The sequence below is a fragment of the Crinia signifera genome, chromosome 2, assembly GCF_055691185.1.
Source record: "Crinia signifera chromosome 2, ASM5569118v1, whole genome shotgun sequence".
Lineage (NCBI taxonomy): Eukaryota > Metazoa > Chordata > Amphibia > Anura > Myobatrachidae > Crinia > Crinia signifera.
This window is the reverse complement of record NC_139218.1, coordinates 399,575,727-399,601,965: the sequence shown is the minus strand read 5'-3', so window position 1 is coordinate 399,601,965 and position 26,239 is coordinate 399,575,727. Positions and strand designations below refer to the sequence as shown.

The window sequence follows — 26,239 nt, the reverse complement described above, 5'->3', positions numbered from 1 at the left end:
CCCACCCAAACCCTTTTTTATCATGGTGCCCCCCCTGTCATTTTATCCTGGATCCGCCCCTGTCCGCTACTGATCAATACTGTACCTGCATCCTTTAGTGACCCAAGGTGATTGACACCAGCATATAGAATGACCTTTTTGGCATATCTACTAATGCTTACATATGGAGCACCTACTGTGCTAGATGTCAGTATACATGACCCCCATGTCCCATGCATTCTGAGCTACTGTATGCTCCCTGGAGCGTAGGCCGCACTGCAGCCACTATAAGTGGCATTTGCAGGAGCTGGGCAGTGCAGTGCCCATGTAATCCCAGGTCCCACACTGGCCTATTCCTGCTTGGTATTAGGAGTCGTGTCATAGGGTGGGTATCGCGTCACAGCAGCGTCTGCAGGTGCTATATACACTATATACTGCCTACTGCAAGAACCTATAGCCAGAAAACTCTGCAGCAAAGTCAATAAGAGGGCGCACATTGTATGTAGTGTTTGTGCATTCGTCACCATAGCGGAGGGATCCGGGAAGAAGAGGGGTCGGCAGGGGTCCCTGAGATTGGCAAGTGCTGGAAAATTATCTTCCCGTAGCCGCCCAATGGGCATTTCTGATTGGTCACATCAGATGTGACCATGTCAGGGAAAGCCCAGCCTGGCTCCATAAATATATATATATATTCACATATCTTATACTGAGATTATATATAAGAAGACGCGTGTCCGGTCTGTACTGAGATTATATATAACAAGACGCGTGTCCGGTCTGTACTGAGATTATATATAAGAAGACGCGTGTCCGGTCTGTACTGAGATTATATATAAGAAGACGCGTGTCTGGTCTGTACTGAGATTATATATAAGAAGACGCGTGTCTGGTCTGTACTGAGATTATATATAAGAAGACGCGTGTCTGGTCTGTACTGAGATTATATATAAGAAGACGCGTGTCCGGTCTGTACTGAGATTATATATAAAAAGACGCGTGTCCGGTCTGTACTGAGATTATATATAAGAAGACGCGTGTCCGGTCTGTACTGAGATTATATATAAGAAGACGCGTGTCCGGTCTGTACTGAGATTATATATAAGAAGACGCGTGTCTGGTCTGTACTGAGATTATATATAAGAAGACGCGTGTCCGGTCTGTACTGAGATATATATAAGAAGACGCGTGTCTGGTCTGTACTGAGATTATATATAAGAAGACGCGTGTCTGGTCTGTACTGAGATTATATATAAGAAGACGCGTGTCCGGTCTGTACTGAGATTATATATTAGAAGACGCGAGTCCGGTATGTACTGAGATTATATATAAGAAGACGCGTGTCCGGTCTGTACTGAGATTATATATAAAACGCGTGTCCGGTCTGTACTGAGATTATATATAAGAATACACGTGTCTGGTCTGTACTGAGATTATATATAAGAAGACGCGTGTCTGGTCTGTTTTTAGATTATATATAAGAAGAGGCGTGTCTGGTCTGTACTGAGATTATATATAAGAAGACGCGTGTCTGGTCTGTACTGAGATTATATATAAGAAGACACGTGTCTGGTCTGTACTGAGATTATATATAAGAAGACGCGTGTCTGGTCTGTACTGAGATTATATATAAAAAGACGCGTGTCTGGTCTGTACTGAGATTATATATAAGAAGACGCGTGTCTGGTCTGTACTGAGATTATATATAAGAAGACGCGTGTCCGGTCTGTACTGAGATTATATATAAGAAGACGCGTGTCTGGTCTGTACTGAGATTATATATAAGAAGACGCGTGTCTGGTCTGTACTGAGATTATATATAAGAAAACGCGTGTCCGGTCTGTACTGAGATTATATAATATTAGAAGACGCGAGTCCGGTATGTACTGAGATTATATATAAGAAGACGCGTGTCTGGTCTGTACTGAGATTATATATAAGAAGACGCGTGTTCGGTCTGTACTGAGATTATATATAAGAAGACGCGTGTCCGGTCTGTACTGAGATTATATATAAGAAGACGCGTGTCCGGTCTGTACTGAGATTATATATAAAACGCGTGTCCGGTCTGTACTGAGATTATATATAAGAATACACGTGTCTGGTCTGTACTGAGATTATATATAAGAAGACGCGTGTCTGGTCTGTTTTTAGATTATATATAAGAAGACGCGTGTCTGGTCTGTACTGAGATTATATATAAGAAGACGCGTGTCTGGTCTGTACTGAGATTATATATAAGAAGACGTGTGTCTGGTCTGTACTGAGATTATATATAAGAAGACGCGTGTCTGGTCTGTACTGAGATTATATATAAGAAGACGCGTGTCTGGTCTGTACTGAGATTATATATAAGAAGACGCGTGTTCGGTCTGTACTGAGATTATATATAAGAAGACGCGTGTCCGGTCTGTACTGAGATTATATATTAGAAGAAGCGAGTCCGGTATGTACTGAGATTATATATAAAAAGACGCGTGTCCGGTCTGTACTGAGATTATATATAAAACGCGTGTCCGGTCTGTACTGAGATTATATATAAGAATACACGTGTCTGGTCTGTACTGAGATTATATATAAGAAGACGCGTGTCTGGTCTGTACTGAGATTATATATAAGAAGACGCGTGTCTGGTCTGTACTGAGATTATATATAAGAAGACACGTGTCTGGTCTGTACTGAGATTATATATAAGAAGACGCGTGTCTGGTCTGTACTGAGATTATATATAAAAAGACGCGTGTCTGGTCTGTACTGAGATTATATATAAGAAGACGCGTGTCTGGTCTGTACTGAGATTATATATAAGAAGACGCGTGTTCGGTCTGTACTGAGATTATATATAAGAAGACGCGTGTCCGGTCTGTACTGAGATTATATATTAGAAGACGCGAGTCCGGTATGTACTGAGATTATATATAAGAAGACGCGTGTCCGGTCTGTACTGAGATTATATATTAGAAGACGCGAGTCCGGTATGTACTGAGATTATATATAAGAAGACGCGTGTCCGGTCTGTACTGAGATTATATATAAAACGCGTGTCCGGTCTGTACTGAGATTATATATAAGAATACACGTGTCGTGTCTGTACTGAGATTATATATAAGAAGACGCGTGTCTGGTCTGTTTTTAGATTATATATAAGAAGACGCGTGTCTGGTCTGTACTGAGATTATATATAAGAAGACGCGTGTCTGGTCTGTACTGAGATTATATATAAGAAGACGTGTGTCCGGTCTGTACTGAGATTATATATAAGAAGACGCGTGTCTGGTCTGTACTGAGATTATATATAAGAAGACGCGTGTCCGGTCTGTACTGAGATTATATATAAGAAGACGCGTGTCCGGTCTGTACTGAGATTATATATAAGAAGACGCGTGTCTGGTCTGTACTGAGATTATATATAAGAAGACACGTGTCTGGTCTGTACTGAGATTATATATAAGAAGACGCGTGTCTGGTCTGTACTGAGATTATATATAAGAAGACGCGTGTCCGGTCTGTACTGAGATTATATATAAGAAGACGCGTGTCCGGTCTGTACTGAGATTATATATAAGAAGACGCGTGTCCGGTCTGTACTGAGATTATATATAAGAAGACGCGTGTCCGGTCTGTACTGAGATTATATATAAGAAGACGCGTGTCCGGTCTGTACTGAGATTATATATAAGAAGACGCGTGTCCGGTCTGTACTGAGATTATATATAAGAAGACGCGTGTCCGGTCTGTACTGAGATTATATATAAGAGGACGCGTGTCTGGTCTGTACTGAGATTATATATAAGAAGACGCGTGTCTGGTCTGTACTGAGATTATATATAAGAAGACGCGTGTCTGGTCTGTACTGAGATTATATACTGAGATTATATATAAGAAGACGCGTGTCTGGTCTGTACTGAGATTATATATAAGAAGACACGTGTCTGGTCTGTACTGAGATTATATATAAGAAGACACGTGTCTGGTCTGTACTGAGATTATATATAAGAAGACGCGTGTCCGGTCTGTACTGAGATTATATATAAGAAGACGCGTGTCCGGTCTGTACTGAGATTATATATAAGAAGACGCGTGTCTGGTCTGTACTGAGATTATATATAAGAAGTCACGTGTCTGGTCTGTACTGAGATTATATATAAGAAGACGCGTGTCCGGTCTGTACTGAGATTTTATATAAGAAGACGCGTGTCCGGTCTGTACTGTGATAGTCACCCCGCTCTCCCTTTTCTAATTTCTGCAGTGCCGGATGGAATGTAAAGACGTATCCGCTGAAATTCTCTATGACGTCCTACATGATGTGGAATATCGTAAGAAGTGGGACACTAATGTCATTGAGACATTTGATATTGGGAAGCTGACCGTAAATGCCGACATTGGATACTACGCATGTAAGTAAATGACCAGGGAATATTAGGGATTACAGTGTTATTATATGTCCCAGTCTTTCCAACCCAATCCCAAACACCTACCTGCTTTCCCTAATTTCTGTCTTCTGCCTAAATGGGGCATGGCCTAATGTTAAAGGGGGCGTGCCTTAGAATCCGGGTGACACCATTTTAAACGATTTTGCAGATTCTGACGGGTCGGAACAGCAACATCTAAACATTGTCCAGTGTGTATGCGTAATGTCGCCGATGGTGTGCGCTCCTCATCAGGGACATCCTCCGGCACGTGGGGCTTCTCTATCTTACATCACTTTCATGTCTCCTCCTACTCCATATTACTATAGATCAGGGCTGGGCAACACCGGCCCTCCAGATGTTGATGAACTACAAATCCCAGGATGCTTTGCATTAGTTTTGCTATGTGGCCATGCTGAAACTGATGCAAGGCATGCTGGGATGTGTAGTTCATTAACATCTGGTGGGCCGGTCTTGCCCAGCCCTGCTATAGATGGTCCATATTGAAGCATGAGTTGCTTACAATGTGTGGCCCCATAGCTGTGGCCCCTGCTGTGCCCTATGTTCCCCTGTGGAACCTGAATAACCTCACTCCGACCATCTCTCCTCAGGGAAGTGCCCGAAACCACTGAAGAACCGTGATGTCATCACGCTGCGCTCCTGGCTGCCAATGGGAAGCGACTACATCATCATGAACTACTCCGTGAAACACGCGGTGAGTGCATTTCCTGGTGTGCGCAGGATACAGAAGTGTATCATTTTATAAGGAGGCGGTCTGGCCACACCCCCTCTCAATACCAAGGGCCCCGCTGAGCAGTTGGTGGCCCTGAATATAAGTGTATTGCTTGTGTATATAGCCTACTAGTTACTAGGGATGGCCATCGTAGCCATTGCCATCGATGGTTGCCATCGATCGCAGTAGTGCAACTGGCCATCGATAGTGGCATACTATACATTACCATCAATGTTTGGTACTTGTTTCCTAGCACGGCCACAACGATCATAATCGCGGTCATCGGGGGTAAAATCGGGGCCATCGCGGGCATCGCATGCGCAAAAAAATCGGGTGCGATGGGCCAGACGCGATGCCCGCGATTTCCCCATAGAGAACAATGTTAAATGCCTCAATTTACCCACGATGACCACGATTTCCCATAGGAAACAATGTGAAATGGCTCAATTTACCCAAATTATCATAGGAACAATGGTAAATGGGCCAAAAACGCCCCTGAACATTGAAATGTCCCCCTAAAAGTAGTTTACGCCACCACGTGATCAACGTGAACCCGAAGCGTGGCGAGCGCAGCGAGCCCGCGAGGGGCGGCGGTACGCGTCCTCCGACCTTTTCATACCCCTACTATCCACTAGGGCGTGGAGTGAGAATAGAATAGTGTGGCGAGCGCAGCGAGGCGAGCGCAGCGAGCCCCGCGAGGGGACGCGGATACCTGTGAAGCCCGCGAAGGGACGCGTTTACCTGTGAAGGTATCCGCGTCCCCTCGCGGGGCTCCCTGCGCTCGCCACGCTTCGGGCTCGGTGGCTCGCTGCACTCGCCACACTATTCTATTCTCACTCCACGCCCTAGTGGATAGTGGGGGTATGAAAAGGTCGGAGGACGCGTACCGCCGCCCCTCGCGGACTCGCTGCGCTCGCCACGCTTCGGGTTCACGTTCATCACGGGGTGGCGTGAACTACTTTTGGGGGGACATTTCACTGGTCAGGGGGGTTTTTTGGGCTTTCTGGCCCATTTACCATTCTTCCCTATGATGATTTGGGTAAATTGACCCATTTAACATTGTTTCCTATGGGAAATCGGGGTCATCGCGGGTAAATTGAGGCATTTAACATTGTTCCCTATGGGGAAATCGCGGCCATCGCGGGTGGACCATTTAAGCATTTTTAGGCGCACACGACGGGACCGACCCGATTTTTCACTGTTTTCAATGCATTTCAATGGAAAAATCGGGGGCATCGCGTCGGTCGCGTCGCAGGCCACTAAAATTACCCCCGATGGCCAAGATTTGTGGCCGTGCTAGGAAACAAGTACCCAATGTTTTTACCTATAGATTTTCTTTGACTGATTAGCCTGTGGGCCAATGAAAAACATGGAAGTGGGGCTTCACGGGTGTCGGGAGTGACATCAATGGTTTTCAGCCATCGATGGCAGAACTATTCTACATCTGCCATAAACCATCGATGGTTTTGAATCATTGAGGGTCGATGACTAGCCCTACTAGTTACTAGTCAAAATGACAGAACAACATAACAATAATGTCCGCCCCGAATGCTGTGCACGCTCGTACACTTGAATTGCTCCACCAAGTGCCATCTAGTGGCTGCATGTGTGCAAAACACTTGAACTCCTCCCATAGAGGTGAGGAGCAATGTTAGCATTATAGTTTGGGCATTGAAGTGACCCCTCCAGGGCATCCCAGTTATTATTATGAAGATGTTGGCCGGCAGTCGGCACACAAAGACCCCCTGTAGCCGTCCTCTCTGTAGATGGCACCGTCAGCCTTAGCCTGGTCACGGCGCTGTCTGTCTCAGTAACTGGTCACCACAGACGGATGCACAGCTCAGCTTGTTCCAGAGCGCCCGGCGTGTCCTGTGCACGGTCTGATCTCATTGGCATGTGCTCAGATAATTCCCGCTCCGAACTCCCTGCATAAATCTAGGTCACTTTCCTCTGCTGCTCGCACCAACATCTTATCGCCAATGATATGTCTAAGCCGGGAACACATGAGAGGGCCGCGTCCCTGTCCTGGGGATAGTGGCTGTAATAACGCGCCTCTAATGTGGGCAGCCGGCGTGGCGTAGTGCCTAATGGTGGCGCTAGATCTAGTGCGTATGAGGCCTAAGGCAGTGAGTTATTGTCACCGCTGTTATCACCCCTGTCATATACCCCTGCCGTGCACAGATATGTGTATATATACTTTATATAATAATTACACATTGCCTTAAGGGCCCATACACTAGTGCGATTTGGCCTGTTTTCTCACGATTCTGACGGAATGGAGCGATAAATCGGGTGAAATCAGGCCAAATCGCATGTGTTTGACATCCGAATTGACCCGATGCACATCGCACCAGACCCCCCAGGTCGCCCTGGCTGCAGAAGCAATCTCCTGAGCCTTCTGTTACCCCCTGAGGCTTCCTTCATCCCTTATCCTCAGCAATACAGGTTGTGCATGAGTCCCACTCACACTGAAAGGGGACACAGTTCATCAACACCAATGACACTGACAAATCTGCAGAGAAATCTAATGTGGATACACAACTCTTTTTCAAACATGGAACGTGAGTGAAATCCGTGCGACCCAAAGAGCTCACAATCAAATCTAGTTTTGTATGACATGGGTCTCCCCGTTCAGATTATCACCGTTACTGACTGTTCCTCCTATTGCTGTCGTTACAGAAATATCCCCCCAAGAAGGACTTGGTGAGGGCGGTGTCTATACAGACCGGGTACCTGATACAGGGAGGCGGCAAAAACAGCTCCACCCTCATCTACCTGGCGCAGGTGGATCCCCGAGGTAAGAGGCACACACTGCCAGGGACACATTTGGGGAAATTTACTAAGGTGTGTGTTCTACTTCACATGTGATGTCCCCAACCAATCAGAATTTCCCCCATTGATTTAGTGATTATTTCATTACTTATAGATGGTTAATGATTAATGCAGATAATGTGGGAGCCAGAGAAGGATGTGGTCACATTATCATGTGGGCATTTGGGCACTGGTGCTATGTGTCTGTAGCTCCTATGGCCTGGGAGGTCAGGTCCTCTTTGGGCATTGGTGCTATGTGTCTGTAGCTCCTATGGCTGGGAGGTCAGGTCCTCTTTGGGTGCTGGTGCTATGTGTCCGTAGGTCCTATGGCTGGGAGGTCAGGTCCTCTTTGGGTGCTGGTGCTATGTGTCTGTAGGTCCTATGGCTGGGAGGTCAGGTCCTCTTTGGGCGCTGGTGCTATGTGTCTGTAGCTCCTATGGCCTGGAGGTCAGGTCATCTTTGGGCACTGGTGCTATGTGTCCATAGCTCCTATGGCCGGGAGGTTAGGTCCTCTTTGGGCACTGGTGCTATGTGTCTGTAGCTCCTATGGCTTGGAGGTCAGGTCCTCTTTGGGTGCTGGAGCTATGTGTCTGTAGCTCCTATGGCCGGGAGGTCAGGTCCTCTTTGGGCACTGGTGCTATGCGTCTGTAGCTCCTATGGCCGGGAGGTCAGGTCCTCTTTGGGCACTGGTGCTATGTGTCTGTAGCTCCTATGGCCTGGAGGCCAGGTCCTCTTTGGGTGCTGGAGCTACAGTATGTGTCTGTAGCTCCTATGGCCGGGAGGTCAGGTCCTCTTTGGGCACTGGTGCTATGTGTCTGTAGCTCCTATGGCCGGGAGGTCAGGTCCTCTTTGGGCGCTGGTGCTATGTGTCTGTAGCTCCTATGGCCTGGAGGTCAGGTCCTCTTTGGGCACTGGTGCTATGTGTCTGTAGCTCCTATGGCCGGGGGGTCAGGTCCTCTTTGGGCACTGGTGCTATGTGTCTGTAGCTCCTATGGCCGGGAGGTCAGGTCCTCTTTGGGCACTGGTGCTATGTGTCCGTAGGTCCTATGGCCTTGAGGTCAGGTCCTCTTTGGGCACGGGTGCTGTCTCTGTAGCTCCTATGGCCGGGAGGTCAGGTCCTCTTTGGGCACTGGTGCTATGTGTCTGTTCCTCCTATGGCTGGGAGGTTAGGTCCTCTTTGGACACTGGTGCTATGTGTCCGTAGCTCCTATGGCCGGGAGGTCAGGTCCTCTTTGGGCGCTGGTGCTATGTGTCTGTAGCTCCTATTGCCTGGAGGTCAGGTCCTCTTTGGGCATTGGTGCTATGTGTCTGTAGCTCCTATGGCCGGGAGGTCAGGTCCTCTTTGGGCACTGGTGCTATGTGTCTGTAGCTCCTATGGCCGGGAGGTCAGGTCTTCTTTGGGCACTGGTGCTATGTGTCTGTAGCTCCTATGGTCGGGAGGTCAGGTCCTTTTTGGGCACTGGTGCTATGTGTCTGTAGCTCCTATGGCCGGGAGGTCAGGTCCTCTTTGGGCGCTGGTGCTATGTGTCAGTAGGTCCTATGGCCTTGAGGTCAGGTCCTCTTTGGGCACTGGTGCTATGTGTCTGTAGCTCCTATGGCTGGGAGGTCAGGTCCTCTTTGGGCACTGGTGCTATGTGTCTGTTCCTCCTATGGCTGGGAGGTTAGGTCCTCTTTGGACACTGGTGCTATGTGTCCGTAGCTCCTATGGCCGGGAGGTCAGGTCCTCTTTGGGCGCTGGTGCTATGTGTCTGTAGCTCCTATGGCCTGTAGGTCAGGTCCTCTTTGGGCATTGGTGCTATGTGTCTGTAGCTCCTATGGCCGGGAGGTCAGGTCCTCTTTGGGCACTGGTGCTATGTGTCTGTAGCTCCTATGGCCGGGAGGTCAGGTCCTCTTTGGGCACTGGTGCGATGTGTCTGTAGCTCCTATGGTCGGGAGGTCAGGTCCTCTTTGGGCGCTGGTGCTATGTGTCTGTAGCTCCTATGGCTGGGAGGTCAGGTCCTCTTTGGGCACTGGTGCTGTCTCTGTAGCTCCTATGGCCGGGAGGTCAGGTCCTCTTTGGGCACTGGTGCTATGTGTCTGTAGCTCCTATGGTCGGGAGGTCAGGTCCTCTTTGGGCACTGGTGCTATGTGTCTGTAGCTCCTATGGTCGGGAGGTCAGGTCCTCTTTGGGCGCTGGTGCTATGTGTCTGTAGCTCCTATGGCTGGGAGGTCAGGTCCTCTTTGGGCACTGGTGCTGTCTCTGTAGCTCCTATGGCCGGGAGGTCAGGTCCTCTTTGGGCACTGGTGCTATGTGTCTGTAGCTCCTATGGCTGGGAGGTCAGGTCCTCTTTGGGCACTGGTGCTGTCTCTGTAGCTCCTATGGCCGGGAGGTCAGGTCCTCTTTGGGCACTGGTGCTATGTGTCTGTAGCTCCTATGGTCGGGAGGTCAGGTCCTCTTTGGGCACTGGTGCTATGTGTCTGTAGCTCCTATGGCTGGGAGGTCAGGTCCTCTTTGGGCACTGGTGCTGTCTCTGTAGCTCCTATGGCCGGGAGATCAGGTCCTCTTTGGGCACTGGTGCTATGTGTCTGTAGCTCCTATGGCCTGGAGGCCAGGTCCTCTTTGGGTGCTGGAGCTACAGTATGTGTCTGTAGCTCCTATGGCCGGGAGGTCAGGTCCTCTTTGGGCGCTGGTGCTATGTGTCTGTAGCTCCTATGGCCTGGAGGTCAGGTCCTCTTTGGGCACTGGTGCTATGTGTCTGTAGCTCCTATGGCCGGGGGGTCAGGTCCTCTTTGGGCACTGGTGCTATGTGTCTGTAGCTCCTATGGCCGGGAGGTCAGGTCCTCTTTGGGCACTGGTGCTATGTGTCCGTAGGTCCTATGGCCTTGAGGTCAGGTCCTCTTTGGGCACGGGTGCTGTCTCTGTAGCTCCTATGGCCGGGAGTTCAGGTCCTCTTTGGGCACTGGTGCTATGTGTCTGTTCCTCCTATGGCTGGGAGGTTAGGTCCTCTTTGGACACTGGTGCTATGTGTCCGTAGCTCCTATGGCCGGGAGGTCAGGTCCTCTTTGGGCGCTGGTGCTATGTGTCTGTAGCTCCTATTGCCTGGAGGTCAGGTCCTCTTTGGGCATTGGTGCTATGTGTCTGTAGCTCCTATGGCCGGGTGGTCAGGTCCTCTTTGGGCACTGGTGCTATGTGTCTGTAGCTCCTATGGCCGGGAGGTCAGGTCTTCTTTGGGCACTGGTGCTATGTGTCTGTAGCTCCTATGGTCGGGAGGTCAGGTCCTTTTTGGGCACTGGTGCTATGTGTCTGTAGCTCCTATGGCCGGGAGGTCAGGTCCTCTTTGGGCGCTGGTGCTATGTGTCAGTAGGTCCTATGGCCTTGAGGTCAGGTCCTCTTTGGGCACTGGTGCTATGTGTCTGTAGCTCCTATGGCTGGGAGGTCAGGTCCTCTTTGGGCACTGGTGCTATGTGTCTGTTCCTCCTATGGCTGGGAGGTTAGGTCCTCTTTGGACACTGGTGCTATGTGTCCGTAGCTCCTATGGCCGGGAGGTCAGGTCCTCTTTGGGCGCTGGTGCTATGTGTCTGTAGCTCCTATGGCCTGTAGGTCAGGTCCTCTTTGGGCATTGGTGCTATGTGTCTGTAGCTCCTATGGCCGGGAGGTCAGGTCCTCTTTGGGCACTGGTGCTATGTGTCTGTAGCTCCTATGGCCGGGAGGTCAGGTCCTCTTTGGGCACTGGTGCTATGTGTCTGTAGCTCCTATGGTCGGGAGGTCAGGTCCTCTTTGGGCACTGGTGCTATGTGTCTGTAGCTCCTATGGCCAGGAGGTCAGGTCCTCTTTGGGCGCTGGTGCTATGTGTCAGTAGGTCCTATGGCCTTGAGGTCAGGTCCTCTTTGGGCACTGGTGCTATGTGTCTGTAGCTCCTATGGCTGGGAGGTCAGGTCCTCTTTGGGCACTGGTGCTGTCTCTGTAGCTCCTATGGCCGGGAGGTCAGGTCCTCTTTGGGCACTGGTGCTGTGTCTGTAGCTCCTATGGCCGTGAGGTCAGGTCCTCTTTGGACACTGGTGCTATGTGTCCGTAGCTCCTATGGCCGAGAGGTCAGGTCCTCTTTGGGCACTGGTGCTACGTGTCTGTAGCTCCTATGGCTGGGAGGTCAGGTCCTTTTTGGGCACTGGTGCTGTCTCTGTAGCTCCTATGGTCGGGAGGCCAGGTCCTCTTTGGGCACTGGTGCTGTCTCTGTAGCTCCTATGGCCTGGAGGTCAGGTCCTCTTTGGGCACTGGTGCTATGTTTCTGTAGCTCCTATGGTCGGGAGGTCAGGTCCTCTTTGGGCACTGGTGCTATGTGTCCGTAGCTCCTATGGCCGGGAGGTCAGGGCCTCTTTGGGCACTGGTGCTATGTGTCTAGCTCCTATGGCCGGGAGGTCAGGTCCTCTTTGGGCACTGGTGCTGTCTCTGTAGCTCCTATGGCCTGGAGGTCAGGTCCTCTTTGGGCACTGGTGCTATGTGTCTGTAGCTCCTATGGCCGTGAGGTCAGGTCCTCTTTGGGCACTGGTGCTATGCGTCTCTAGCTCCTATGGCCGTGAGGTCAGGTCCTCTTTGGGCACTGGTGCTATGTGTGGAAATGATATTAAGGTTTGTTCTTCTGTTTCCTGTAGGTTCCTTGCCCAAATGGGTTGTGAACAAGTCCTCACAGTTTCTGGCCCCAAAAGTAAGTGACAACGTATTGCTCGTTATGGAGTCTGTATATCTTTGTTTTAGGGGCTTTATCGGTCATTTGATCAAGTAGTTAGTAACATGAGCAGAGGGAGCAATTGCAGGCAGTATAGTGAATTTATCTTTCATCCATAGGGGACGCTAGAGTAGTCCTGACGATGGGGTATAGACAGGTGACTATGGAGCTGGGCAATTTAATATTAAAATGTGTGTGTGCTGGCTCCGCCCCCTCTATGCCCCTCCTGCAGACCAGTTTTTTTTTTACTGTGCCCGAGGGAGTTGTTACATATCTCTGGGACTCCAGATATTCATTTTTCTACAAAAGGGTGACAGTTGGCCTCGGTCAGCCTGCACTGTGGGACTCTGCTAAGGATCCCCAGTACCATCAGACGGAGTCTGCAAGGGACAACATTATACTCCATTCCCCAGTTTACTGTATGAATGATCCCCGCAGCCGTCCACCATTTAGCAGGTGCCTAAAGTTGGTGAGTATAGTCCTACACAAATACTTGCTGCCTGTACTAGTCATACCTAGACACACCCAGCAATTCCTGCAACAGTGTTGCTATATGGATATGATATATCCCAGGCAGGGTACCCGGGATCCAAAATGGCATCCATCAGGTTCAGCAAAAAGCAGCATTAACAGGTACGTACTTTCTTACTGCACTGATCTCCTCTCCCCATGTACTGTCCGCTGTGCCTGCCTACTGACATGTCACTGACATGTCAGCAGGGCGGCGGCGTGTGTGATGTCCCCGCTGCCTAGCGTGCCGCTCATGAAACTGGCACAGGTTGTATGAAGTGGGGCAGAGAAGAGCAATCGGGCACTGTGTATTGTGCCCTGCATTTATTCCATGTTATACATATATATTTGTGTTTATATTGTATGCATACTGGGGTCAAAGATTAGACATCTTTGACTGCAGAGAAGTGGATGCGCATCTCCTCCTTCCTGTGGTTACTGCGAACGTGACCGGCAAAGCACAGGAACTCTGAACCACAGAAGTATAGCACGCGATTGTGCTGCCTGTGGTCCGCCGGCTCCTGTAGTACAAGATGTGACGCCAGGTTGGGTGTCGCAGTTGTCTGGCATTATGTCAGATTTAACTGCTCAATTGGCTGCAAGTTGTTGGAGGCCCATGTCATTGTACCGGTCCCAGTTCCGCAAAGTCACCAGAGATTTAATTCCAGTTTTGTTTTCTGGTTCCCAAGCCAGACAGAACAGTGAGACCAATTTTGAATTTGAAATCACTCAATCCTTACCTCAGGGTATTCAAATTCAAGATGGAATCTCCGCGTTCAGTCACCGCAGGTATGGAAGGGAAGCAGTTCCTGGTGTCTTTGGACATAAACGATGGTTCTCTCCACATTCCTATCTGGTTACCACATCAGCAGTATCTGCAATGTGCGATACTCGACACCCACTATCAGTTTCAAGCCCTGCCTTTCCGGTTGTCCACAGCACCAAGAGTTTTCACCAAAGTGATGGCTGTGATGATGGCGTATCTACAAACACATGGAATAAACATCATTCCTTATTTAGACAATTTGCTTCTCAAAGCATCATCCAAAGAGCGCCTTCTTCAAGACGTTTTAGTTACTCAAAAGGCTCTCGTTCAACATGGTTGGATAATCAATGTGATCAAGTCACAGTTAGTTCCCACTCAGAGAATTCTATTTTTGGGCATGATCATAGACACTGTTTTGGAGACGGTATTCCTTCCTGTCAGCAAGGCTCATGCCATTCAGGCGTTAGATCGCCAGGTCCTTCAACCTAAATGGGTATCCATTCATCTTTCCATTCGGTTGTTGGGAAAGATGGTAGCAGCCTTCGAGGCTTTACAATTTGGAAGATTCCATTCCAGACCCTTCCAACTAGATCTGCTATCCAAGTGGACAAGGTCCCATCTCCATTTGCATCGTATAGTCAGATTGTCCCCTCAAACTCGTCTTTCTCTACTGTGGTGGCTCAAGGAGCAGAATCTTGTGCAAGTCAACATGGCCGGGGTGCGGTGACACTTCAAAACACATTTCAAGGTCAATGGACACCTCAAGAAGCAAATCTTCCCATAAATGTGTTAGAATTGAGGGCAGTTTACCGAGCTTTGTGTCAAGCTACTCCAATTAGTAGTAGTAGTAGTAGTACGTTTATTTATAAGGCGCCGCAAAGTGTCCGCAGCGCCGTACATAGCAAACAAAAAAACAAATTACAAGGTAACGTACAGGGTGTGTTGAAAAATACAGTATAAATAGGGGTATAGCTGGTAGAACTAAAATCAGCATCAGTTCAGAAGTAGGTGTGGAAATTGTCGAGGAGACTGAAGATGAAGTAGAGGAAGGGAAGAACAGGACAGGAGCACAGGTGAGGTAATGAGGTAGGGTGAGTACGTGAGGAAGGAGGGCCCTGCTCATAAGAGTTAACATACTAAAAATAGGTGGGTGGACGAACGAAAGACAATAGGATAAGTAGGAACGGAGGGGAACGGAGGCAGGATAGGAGGATCAAAAGAGGTTAGGAGGAGGGATAGGCTAGTCGAAAAAAGTGCGTTTTGAGGGAGCGCTTGAAGGAGGTAAGGGAATCAGAAAGCCTGATGGGTGGCGGGAGGTTGTTCCAGTGCAGGGGGGCAGCGCGAGAGAAGTCTTGGACACGGGAGTGGGAGGAGGTGATTAGGTGAGAGGTCAGTCGGCGCTCAGCGGTGGAGCGAAGAGGACGGGAGGGAGTGTGGATAGAGATCAGTGAAGAGAGGTAGGGAGCTGTGGAGGAGTAGAGAGCCTTGTAGGTGGTGGTGAGGAGTTTAAAGAGAACTCGGAAAGGAATGGGGAGCCAGTGAAGAGATAGACAGAGGGGGGAGGCGGAGGTAGAGCGGCGGGAGAGGAAGATGAGCCGGTACTTCTTTACTTTCACGGCGCCAGCATGGCGCCGCGCGTACTTCCGGGTTACGCTCGCCACTAATTAAGTAAAATAAACTAAGTTAACGCCATGCCAACATGGATAGTTCATACCTCCACTATCCATGTTGGCATGGAGTTGATTTTAATTAGCGTGGCGAGCGTAGCGAGCCACCGAGCCCGCAGCGTGGGCGAGCGAAGCGAGCCCCGCAAGGGGACTCTGACGCGCGGCGCCATGCTGGCGCCGTGAAAGTAAAGAAGTACCGATGAGCCTACCAGCAGCGTTAAGAATGGATTGGAGAGGTGCGAGGCGGGTGAGAGGTAGCCCAGAGAGAAGGATGTTGCAGTAGTCAAGGCTGGAGATGACAAGAGAGTGAATGAGAATTTTGATTGCGTCAGTGGAGAGGAATGAAAGGAAAAGCTGTGCAGGCTCAGTCCGACAATGCCACGGCTGTGGCATATATCAACAAACAGGGCAGAACCAGAAGCAAGGCAGCCATGAAGGAGGTGGTGACAATCCTTTGTTGGGCCAAAAGACATTCTCAAGCATTCTCAGCAAATTTTATACCTGGAGTCTGCCAATTAGTAGATCGGTGAGGGATGCCAGAGGAAACGACAAAAAGCTGCCCAGTTACTACTCCAGGACTCAAGATCCGCAAGCTCTTGCAGTGGACGCATTGACAGCTCCGTGGCCATTCCAATTAGTCTACTCGTTTCCACCATTTCCATTTCTTCCCCGATTTCTCAAGAGGGTGAAGCAGGCACAAGTGCTGGTCATCCTCATTGCTCCAGGTTGGCTAAGGAGATCTTGGTATGCCAATTTCCAGTTTCTACTTTCGGACGACCCTTGGACCAGACCTGCTTCTGCAGGGTCCTTTCCTTTATCAGGATGTCATCTTTCAACAATGATACGAGCACAGAAAGCCATTACCTCTAAATATTATTATCGAATCTGGAAAGCGTATGTCCTGTGGTGTGAAAAAATACATTCGTCAGTGGTGACATTTCGACTAAATGTCTACTTTGGTTTCTTCAATCTGGATTGGAAGCTGGTTCACTAAAAGTCCAGGATTCAGCCACCTTTTTTGGCACCTACAGCTCCGTGGGATCTTACCCTCGTATTACAGTTCCTACAGTCTCCACTGTTTGAGCCACTAAAATCTAAGATCTAAAATATTTAACTTGGAAAACTATTTTGTTACTTGCCCTTGCTTCAGCCAGGCGAGTGTCTGAATTAGGAGCTCTGTCATGCCGTTCGCCTTATTTGATCTTTCATGAAGACAGGGCAGAACTTCAAACTCGTCAGGATGTTCTACCAAAGGTGGTTTCGGCATTCCCCATAAATCAACCTATTGTGGTGGCTGTGTTAGTGGACGAGTCTCCAGCTGCAAAGTCTCTAGATGTTGTAAGGGCGCTTTGCATCTACAGTATGTTAAGAGTTTCCATCTGCAAAACAGATGCTCTTTTTGTTCTGTATGAAGAAAATAGACAAGGTTGATTTGCCTCAAAACAGACCTTGTCCAGGCGGATACATCTTACAATTCATCAGGTGTATACTGCAGCATCGTGGCCGGTGCTGGCATCAGTATCATTCCACCAGTTCCGTGGGTCCTTCTTGGGCAGCTACCTGGGGAGTTTCAACTTTACATTTGTGTCCTGCAGCAACTTGGGCTGGCAGACGCACGTTCAAAAAATGTTATCGGTTTGATACGATTGATGCTCCTGAATCTTTGTTTGGCTGCACGGTTCCACAAGACTCTCAGCGCTCTCCCGTCCGTGTAAGGGGCTTTGCGATGTCCCTAACGCAAGAACTACTCTAGCGTCCCCTATGTATGAAAGAGAATATAGGATCTTGGTACTTACCAATAAATCCCTTTCTCTGATTCCATAGGGGATGATAGAAGCCCACCTCTCCGCTACTTCATTTACAGGAGACTGGTTATATTTCAATTAGATTGTTCTGGGTTGCTGTTGCTTGCCAGTTTAGTTTTACTTAATGAGTGGTTGGTTCATGTGTTTATATATCTCCTACTCCATTGTATGTTTCCCGTCTCTCCTTGGGCATAGTGTTTAACTGGTCTGTGGGAGGGGCATAGAGGGGGAGGAGCCAGCACACACACATTTTAATATTAAAGTGCCCGGCTCCATAGTCACCCGTCTATACCCCATAGCGTCCCCTATGGAACCAGAGAAAGGAATTTATCGGTAAGTACCTAAATCCTATTTTTTCTTCATGGTGGTAGAACAACCCAGCTACAACATAAGACATATAAGACAGATGGAGACTCATATTCACCAACAGACCCAGTAAATGGTGGCCACATTTGGTTTAGTACCAGAAAGTACTAAAACATTTAAGGAGTTGCAATTGTTACTTCAGAGGACTAAGGAGATGTCAGGGGAGAGTTGTAGAACACTCCGCACCTTCTCCTACCCTGCATGTGATTATAGGATAAGAACTTCATGTGGCGAGAGGTGATCGGCCAGGAGCCAGAAGAGATTGTTGGTGTATATCCAAAAACTTATTAAAACCTCATTTTTCATCCTATGGATCCTGTGTCCACCCATCAGTGTCTGGTCTCTAATACCCCTTACCCCTTTTACACCAAATCCCTGGTCTTTGAACACGGGAGTTTCCAGGGTTGGACCCAGCAGGCCACCTCTCTTGCCTTAGTGGTCTTCTGCTCCCAGTCCTGCCCGGGTTATGGTGACACCTAACTCCACTGAAAAGAGGTAGATGTGAATCCTGATAGATCTCAGATCTTGGGTAGCAGTGTCTACTACTCCTTACAGATTGTACACAACAAATTGTCAATGGGTGGAAAACCTCTTGAGATTCTAAGAACTAATGAGCAGATCGAGATACAGATATGATACATATAGGAGGAATAAAGAAAGGGCTTATAAATCATTAGTGCAAGACCGCAACATGGGGAAGGGAGAGGGGCAGGTTTATCATATACAGTACTGTAGCAGCTAAATATATATATGTTCCTGTGTCTCCAGGCCATGAAGAAGATGTACAAAGCCTGCTTGAAGTATCCAGACTGGAAGAAGAAACACAACCCTCAACACAAGCCCTGGATCTATCCAGAGCAGAGCACCCTGCCCACCATCAGCCTCTCCGAGGTGTCCGTCCTGCACGCCGACTCGCTGGAAAATATTGATGAGAGTTGTGTGGCAGAGACTAAGGATGACCGGGGAGAGGCCAGCGATGACGACAGTGTCAACTGAGAGCCGGCAACCTCCACCAGATACTAATGACCATGGCGGGGGCCTGAGAGCGGTCCTGTCGCTATGGATGGAGAGTTGGTGGAGAAGGACAGTGGGGGCTAGTGGGTTTTAAATGAAAAGAGTTAATTTTTATACAACCCCCCCAGGGTTCTGGGCATTTGTATTTTGGTCCTGTGTCCGTAAAAAAATCTTCATCGGTAGAGAACTTGTTAATGATCTTAATGAGGCTCTGCTCTGGAACTGGTCAACTTTGACATTCTGCCAAGGCTGTAGGACAACCGGAGGGGAACCTTTAGGAACCGCGCTAGAAGCGGGTCCTTAAAGTCGTATTTTATCTATGTCCTCCATGTAGATTGGGGGGGGGGGGGTGGAATGTGGCCAATCTCTGCTGAGACATCTCAGTCCATCATAGAAATATTGCAAGGCTTCTCTTAATGTTTTGGTTTTAAAGCACATACCACCCTAAACTCCAGCGTATGAGGAGACGATAGTCTTTAATGGGATACGATGAGAGTTGGCGTCATTTATGGGAACGGGAGAAGTAGTGGATATTTCCTGTGTACAACTGCCATAGTGAACCGTGCACAGCATACGCCTCATTTCGCCTCCATGTGTATTTGTTAGCGACCACTTGTAGGAGAGAAGCCATTAAAGGACCACCCCCCCACCCCCCGCGCCCAACACAATTAGTCCTGGGACCTGTTGATGAAGGCACAGAAGAGGACGATGCGGCATTGGTGTTTGTCCGAGGCCTTGCGCATATGCTGGGGACCTTTATGATGCAGAGAACAGGAAGTCACAATGTTACAAAGTTACTGTACTGTTTCCGGGAACATGTAGAACGCTGCTGATTCCGTCTACCTCTCGCGCACAGAACGATAATCGCACTAGTGAAACGCTGCCAGTAAGGGCGGGATGTACTATTACTCGCATTTCTGTAGTGAAGTGTAGTTGTTTTTTTCGTGATGATTTCGCTCTCTTTTTGCGGAGATCTCCGCGTTATGTACTATTTTTTTTTCCTATGTTCATGTCCGCGTTAACTCTGATATCCGTCGGAATAGTTACGCATTTTTTTTTTTTTTTTGCGCATGCGCAATGACGTTTACTCCTGTCATGTCAGTTGTTTCTGTGTGTGCTGTGCGGCGCGGGTTTCTCTCACTCCCAGGCGCCACCTACTCTGCCCATCACCATAGCCCTACCACCCCTCAGAACCTACTGTGCCCATCACCAACGCCCTACCTCCCCTCAGAAACCTACTGTGCCCATCACCTCCGCCCTACCACCCCTCACACGTGCCTATCAATTCAGCCCTACCACCCCTCACCCTAACAACATCCCTTGCCCTAATTTAACAATGACGACACCTTAATCTGCTTCAAACCAAACCCCATTTTGCAATTTGGCATTACCTCTAACAAATAATCCATGCAAACATCACATTGCCCTCATTACCCTAAGCCACGTCTATCCAGCAAAATGCATTCTAATGAGATGCCCACAAGACAACCAACGCCCCTATTAACTCAGACAAATAATAAAAAAAAAAAATTACCTTCTTGTTTAATATATTTGTGACATAAAAAAAACCCCCATGAGATAAAACAGTGTATTAACGCCTGAAATACAAGGCGAATTAATTCCACACAAAGCTGAGCGCTGCGAGTGTTAGTACATCACACAGGCGCTTCAGCTACACAGAGATGAATGAGGGGATCTGCCGCGCCGGAAACTCCGCGAGAACAGAAGCCGGCGGAGTTTTTTTTTCAACAACACAATGAAACTTGATTAATACATAACACGAAGCCATTGCGGACGCGAAACATGGATGTCTACGGAGCGGTAAGCGTTAGTACATCCCGCCCTAAGAGAGAAAAGGGACAATTTATAGGATAATTCCATCTCTATGTAATGTCTGTAATAAAGAGAATATTTGCCCACGAAACGCGCCAGTCTATGTGTTATTGAAACTCCTGTTGTTGGAGCATCCGGGAACCCTGGTAGGGGTATTACTGCACAGGTGGGAGTGTAACTGGGAGCTTGCATTAAAAACAAAACTGGTGCTGTAACCCATAGTAACCAAGTAGAGGTTTGCACTCTATACCACGCATGCATAAATTACATGTAGAATCGGAATGGATGAGGGGGTTCTGCAACTTTTTCTAAGCGCAATCATTTAATTCTGTCTTTTCTCTGTGCTTTTCAGCCATGTAACCATATCCACCACTGTATAAGCCCCTTGTCCTATCAGAACAATCTGCAGTGGCTCTGGGGATGTAGTTGTATTCCAGAGCAGATCAGGCCCGAGTCATCTCCTGGGGACACATTTCTGAGCCGCTCTCCCTGATGATATATAGAGTTGGCTGAAACGCGCAGGACAAGAACAGCCGGAATGGCATGCAGTAGGATTTGTAGGAGATATAACGGACATCTGCTGTGTGTTCTTATCCCTGCCCGCCACAGACCTCACCTGTCAACAGGTAAAATTCAGGCGGCAGTGCCAGCAGAACGTGGCAAGTGGCGGGCGCATCCTTTCCTATTATTATTTCTTTTTATGCTATAGCGCCAGCGTATTCCGTCACTCCTCACAATTGGGGATGCAGTAATAAAACAATACTGGGTGCCGGCAGCGAGGTAAGACTAAGCAAAGTGCGTCAGTTATGTGGTGCCTGTCACCAGCCGCCATCCCCGCTCCTGACTCTGGAGGCAGCCACATGTCCCTGCAGCTGGGAAGCGGTTAATAGATGTGTCACAGGCCGAGAATGACCTTGAGGATAAAGGCATCTCTCTCGGTATCCGGAACGCTGTCAGAGCAGTTTCCATGACAACCCCTAGAGAATTCCTGGCTGGCTGTTGTCATCGGGATAACGTCCGATTCCATCATTTGTCTGACGGACGTGCTGCGTCCAGACACCGCGCCGCCCAGAGGGACCGCAGCAGATATCTATGGCCAGCGACCGCAGATAACATATGTGTCTATGGGGGATGTGATGCCGTCAGATTTACCAGAATGCAAAGGCCCCACATTGAGAGCCAGTATTAGCCCATTTTTGGGGGGTCAAGATGCTGAAAACAAGGGGTGATCACAGCTTAATACGTGATCCGCTTTATGAATAATATTAAGGGAAGATTTATCAAAACTGGGAGAGAGATAAAGTACTAACCAGCCAGCTCAGAACTGTCATTTTTCAAACACAACCAGTAATATGACAGTTAGGAGTCACTACTTTATCTTTTTCCAAGCGTTGATAAATCTCCACCAAAGAGCATTATTATTACAGTGTCTAGGTCGACATGCAAAAGGTCAACAATCAAAATGTCGACATGAATTCATCATTTTTTGGACTTTAACCTCCACTCGGACTCCAATTGGGAACAGCAAAGTGTGCTGAGTGAGGCACCAAACATGGGTACGCACTACATTAATTGGGGGATCTATGTTGACAGGTCCCCACATTAACACCAAACAAAACGGAAACTTTGTGCATGTCGACCTGTTTGGTGTTGGGGCGGTGTAATGGCCGTGAGCGAGACAGAGAACATTCCACACATGAGGGGTCCTGTTTCCTGACTGACTAAGCCACCCTCATATATACTGTACCACCATGGTGTCAAATGCCCCTCCAGCTATTGTGGAACTACACGTCCCAGCATGCCCTGCTACAGTTTTAGCAATCCATTATATCAAATCTGTGGCAGGGCATGCTGGGATGTGTAGTTCCACAACAGCTGGAGGGCCATGAGTTTGACACAACTGCTGTACTAGCTATGAGATGCGCTTTGATGATGTCCTGAGTGTTGTTATGGAAACACTGCATTATATATTGCACAGGGCCGGTGCAGTGAGCGCTATCAGTGCGCAATTCCTCAAACCCCTCCAGTTGCAGCACAATCTGAATTATTACTCTTTATGCAGTGCAGAGCACTGCTCTGCAAATGTTGTGCGCTTCCCTCAGTAGATACTGCACTTTGTTCTTCCATGGAATCCCCTGGGAATCAACCGGCTCTGGATGAGAACAACTGAGCGCAACGTGGGAATTGCATGCACTCATTATAATGGCGGCATCACACGGAGACTGGAATCCGTGGATGCAGAGAAACTGTGCTGGAAGACACAGAGAAATTCACAAACACAAAGGTCATTAGAATTTTAGCTTCTGATTCCAAAGAAGCTCTGTGCAAAAACAGGATTCGCCAGTCGCTGAATGCAAAGCACTGCAGAAACTTGTCTATACTACATAACCAACATGGCCGCCGGGGCACTTCCTGAGTACAAGCTGGAGCAGGAGACATAGCCAACATGGCCTCCGGGGCACTTCCTGAGTACAGGCTGGAGCCGGAAACATAACCAACATGGCCTCAGGGGCACTTCCTGAGTACAGGCTGGAGCCGGAAACATAACCAACATGGCCGCCGGGGCACTTCCTGAGTAAAAGCTGGAGCTGGAGACATAACCAACATGGCCTCAGGGGCACTTCCTGAGTACAAGCTGGAGCCGGAGACATAACCAACATGGCCTCAGGGGCACTTCCTGAGTACAAGCTGGAGCTGGAGACATAGCCAACATGGCCTCCGGGGCACTTTCTGAGTACAAGCTGGAGCTGGAGACATAACCAACATGGCCTCAGGGGCACTTCCTGAGTACAAGCTGGAGCTGGAGACATAGCCAACATGGCCGCCGGGGCACTTCCTGAGTAAAAGCTGGAGCCGGAGACATAACCAACATGGCCTCCGGGGCACTTCCTGAGTACAAGCTGGAGCCGGAGACATAACCAACATGGCCGCTGGGGCACTTCCTGAGTACAAGTCGGAGCCAGAGACATAACCAACATGGCCTCCGGGGCACTTCCTGAGTACAAGCTGGAGCTGGAGACATAACCAACATGGCCACCTGGGCACTTCCTGAGTACAAGCTGGAGCCGGAGACATAGCCAACATGGCCGCCGGGGCACTTCCTGAGTACAAGCTGGAGCCGGAGACATTGCCAACATGGCCACCGTGGCACTTTCTGAGTACAATCTGGAGCGCTGGAGACATAGCCAACATGGCCTCTGGGGCACTTTCTGAGTACAAGCTGGAGCCGGAGACATAACCAACATGGCCTCCGGGGCACTTCCTGAGTACAAGCCGGAGCCAGAGACATAACCAACATGGCCTCCGAGGCACTTCATGAGTACAAGCTGGAGCGCTGGAGACATAGCCAACATGGCCACCGTGGCACTTTCTGAGTACAATCTGGAGCGCTGGAGACATAGCCAACATGGCCGCCGAGGCACTTCCTGAGTACAATCTGGAGCGCTGGAGACATAGCCAACATGGCCTCTGGGGCACTTCCTGAGTACAAGCTGGAGCCGGAGACATAACCAACATGGCCGCCGAGGCACTTCCTGAGTATAAGCTGGAGCTGCAGATATAACCAACATGGCTGTAGGGTGCGCAATTGAACCAAAGTGCTGCTATACACACATTCACAGAGTAGAAAACACCTTAGACTACTCAAAACATGAAGCAATTGTGGAAAGAAGTGAATCTGTGGGATAGCGCTCAGAGGTAGCCAAATAATGAGGTGATTAAACCATATAATGGTATAAATTATGGAACACCATACAAAACCCTATACATTACTCATCAGAGGTCAACAGGTGAGTATGTAATAGAAGGGATGGATGGTCCAATTTCATCAGATTCTCCCCTTATTAAAGTGGTGACTTGTCATAAAAGCATATAACAGAGGGTTCCCGGCAAACAGCAGGCATACAGATGTTAGGGTGAAGTCCTTCAGTCTGGGTCCCTTGTATCCGGAAGACAAGGGGGGCTCAGTCCAGGGTGCTCCACTGCCACGATCCTTTACCCAGGAACCACGCTGTCCAAGTACACGCTTAACGCGTTTCGGAATGAGTTTCCTTCATCAGAAGTGTGTAATTAAAATGTCCATAAGGAGGCATATATATACTGCTATGCATTAAGAACATAATACAGATCAGCTGCCGCTAATCGGCATACAACATCCGGCTTCCCCGTGAAACCAATATGGAGGTGCGTTCCATTACATGGAAGTACGCGGCTCAGTGTGATTCAGCCTTCTCCGACTGGAGCGCATCCATCATCTGTTACCGCTGGACACACAGGATGTGACGTTTGCGTGTCACAAAAGCGGAGGTCAACAGGTAAGTATGTAATAGAAGGGATGGATGGTCCAATTTCATCAGATTCTCCCCTTATTAAAGTGGTGACTTGTCATAAAAGCATAAAACAGAGGATTCCCGGCAAAAAATGTTTTAATTACACACTTCTGATGAAGGAAACTCATTCCGAAACGCGTTAAGCGTGTACTTGGACAGCGTGGTTCCTGGGTAAAGGATCGTGGCAGTGGAGCACCCTGGACTGAGCCCCCCTTGTCTTCCGGATACAAGGGACCCAGACTGAAGGACTTCACCCTAACATCTGTATGCCTGCTGTTTGCCGGGAACCCTCTGTTATATGCTTTTATGACAAGTCACCACTTTAATAAGGGGAGAATCTGATGAAATTGGACCATCCATCCCTTCTATTACATACTCACCTGTTGACCTCTGATGAGTAATGTATAGGGTTTTGTATGGTGTTCCATAATTTATACCATTATACGGTTTAATTACTTCTTTATTTGGCTACCTCTGAGCGCTATCTCACAGATTCACTTCTTTCCACAATTACTTCCGGAGTACAAGCTGGAGCCGGAGACATAGCCAACATGGCCGCCTGGGCACTTCCTGGGTACAATCTGGAGCCGGAGACATAACCAACATGGCCGCCGGGGCACTTCCTCAGTACAAGCTGGAGCCGGAGACATAACCAACATGGCCACCTGGGCACTTCCTGAGTACAAGCTGGAGCCGGAGACATAGCCAACATGGCCGCCTGGGCACTTCCTGAGTACAAGCTGGAGCCGGAGACATAGCCAACATGGCCACCGTGGCACTTTCTGAGTACAAGCTGGAGCCGGAGACATAGCCAACATGGCCACCGTGGCACTTTCTGAGTACAAGCTGGAGCCGGAGACATAGCCAACATGGCCACCGTGGCACTTTCTGAGTACAAGCTGGAGCCGGAGACATAACCAACATGGCCACCTGGGCACTTCCTGAGTACAAGCTGGAGCCGGAGACATAGCCAACATGGCCGCCTGGGCACTTCCTGAGTACAAGCTGGAGCCGGAGACATAGCCAACATGGCCACCGTGGCACTTTCTGAGTACATGCTGGAGCTGGAGACATAACCAACATGGCCACCGGGGCACTTCCTGAGTACATGCTGGAGCTGGAGACATAGCCAACATGGCCGCCGTGGCACTTTCTGAGTACAAGCTGGAGCTGGAGACATAACCAACATGGCCACCGGGGCACTTCCTGAGTACAAGCTGGAGCTGGAGACATAACCAACATGGCCACCGGGGCACTTCCTGAGTACAAGCTGGAGCCGGAGACATAGCCAACATGGCCGCCTGGGCACTTCCTGAGT

At 48.9% G+C, this 26,239-nt stretch overlaps 1 protein-coding gene across 1 annotated transcript in view; it reads left to right on the top strand.

Annotated features, from left to right (window-relative positions):
- The window catches only part of STARD10 (StAR related lipid transfer domain containing 10), a 45,488-nt gene extending 26,087 nt beyond the window's left edge, over window positions 1–19,401 (top strand). The window contains exons 2-6 of the mRNA XM_083170541.1: window positions 4,226–4,373; window positions 4,997–5,100; window positions 7,798–7,915; window positions 12,559–12,611; window positions 18,515–19,401. Coding sequence (XP_083026667.1) covers window positions 4,226–4,373; window positions 4,997–5,100; window positions 7,798–7,915; window positions 12,559–12,611; window positions 18,515–18,742 — 651 coding nt within the window. The 3' untranslated portion in view covers window positions 18,743–19,401. The remainder of the gene's footprint in view (window positions 1–4,225; window positions 4,374–4,996; window positions 5,101–7,797; window positions 7,916–12,558; window positions 12,612–18,514) is intronic.
- Window positions 19,402–26,239: the final 6,838 nt, after the last annotated feature.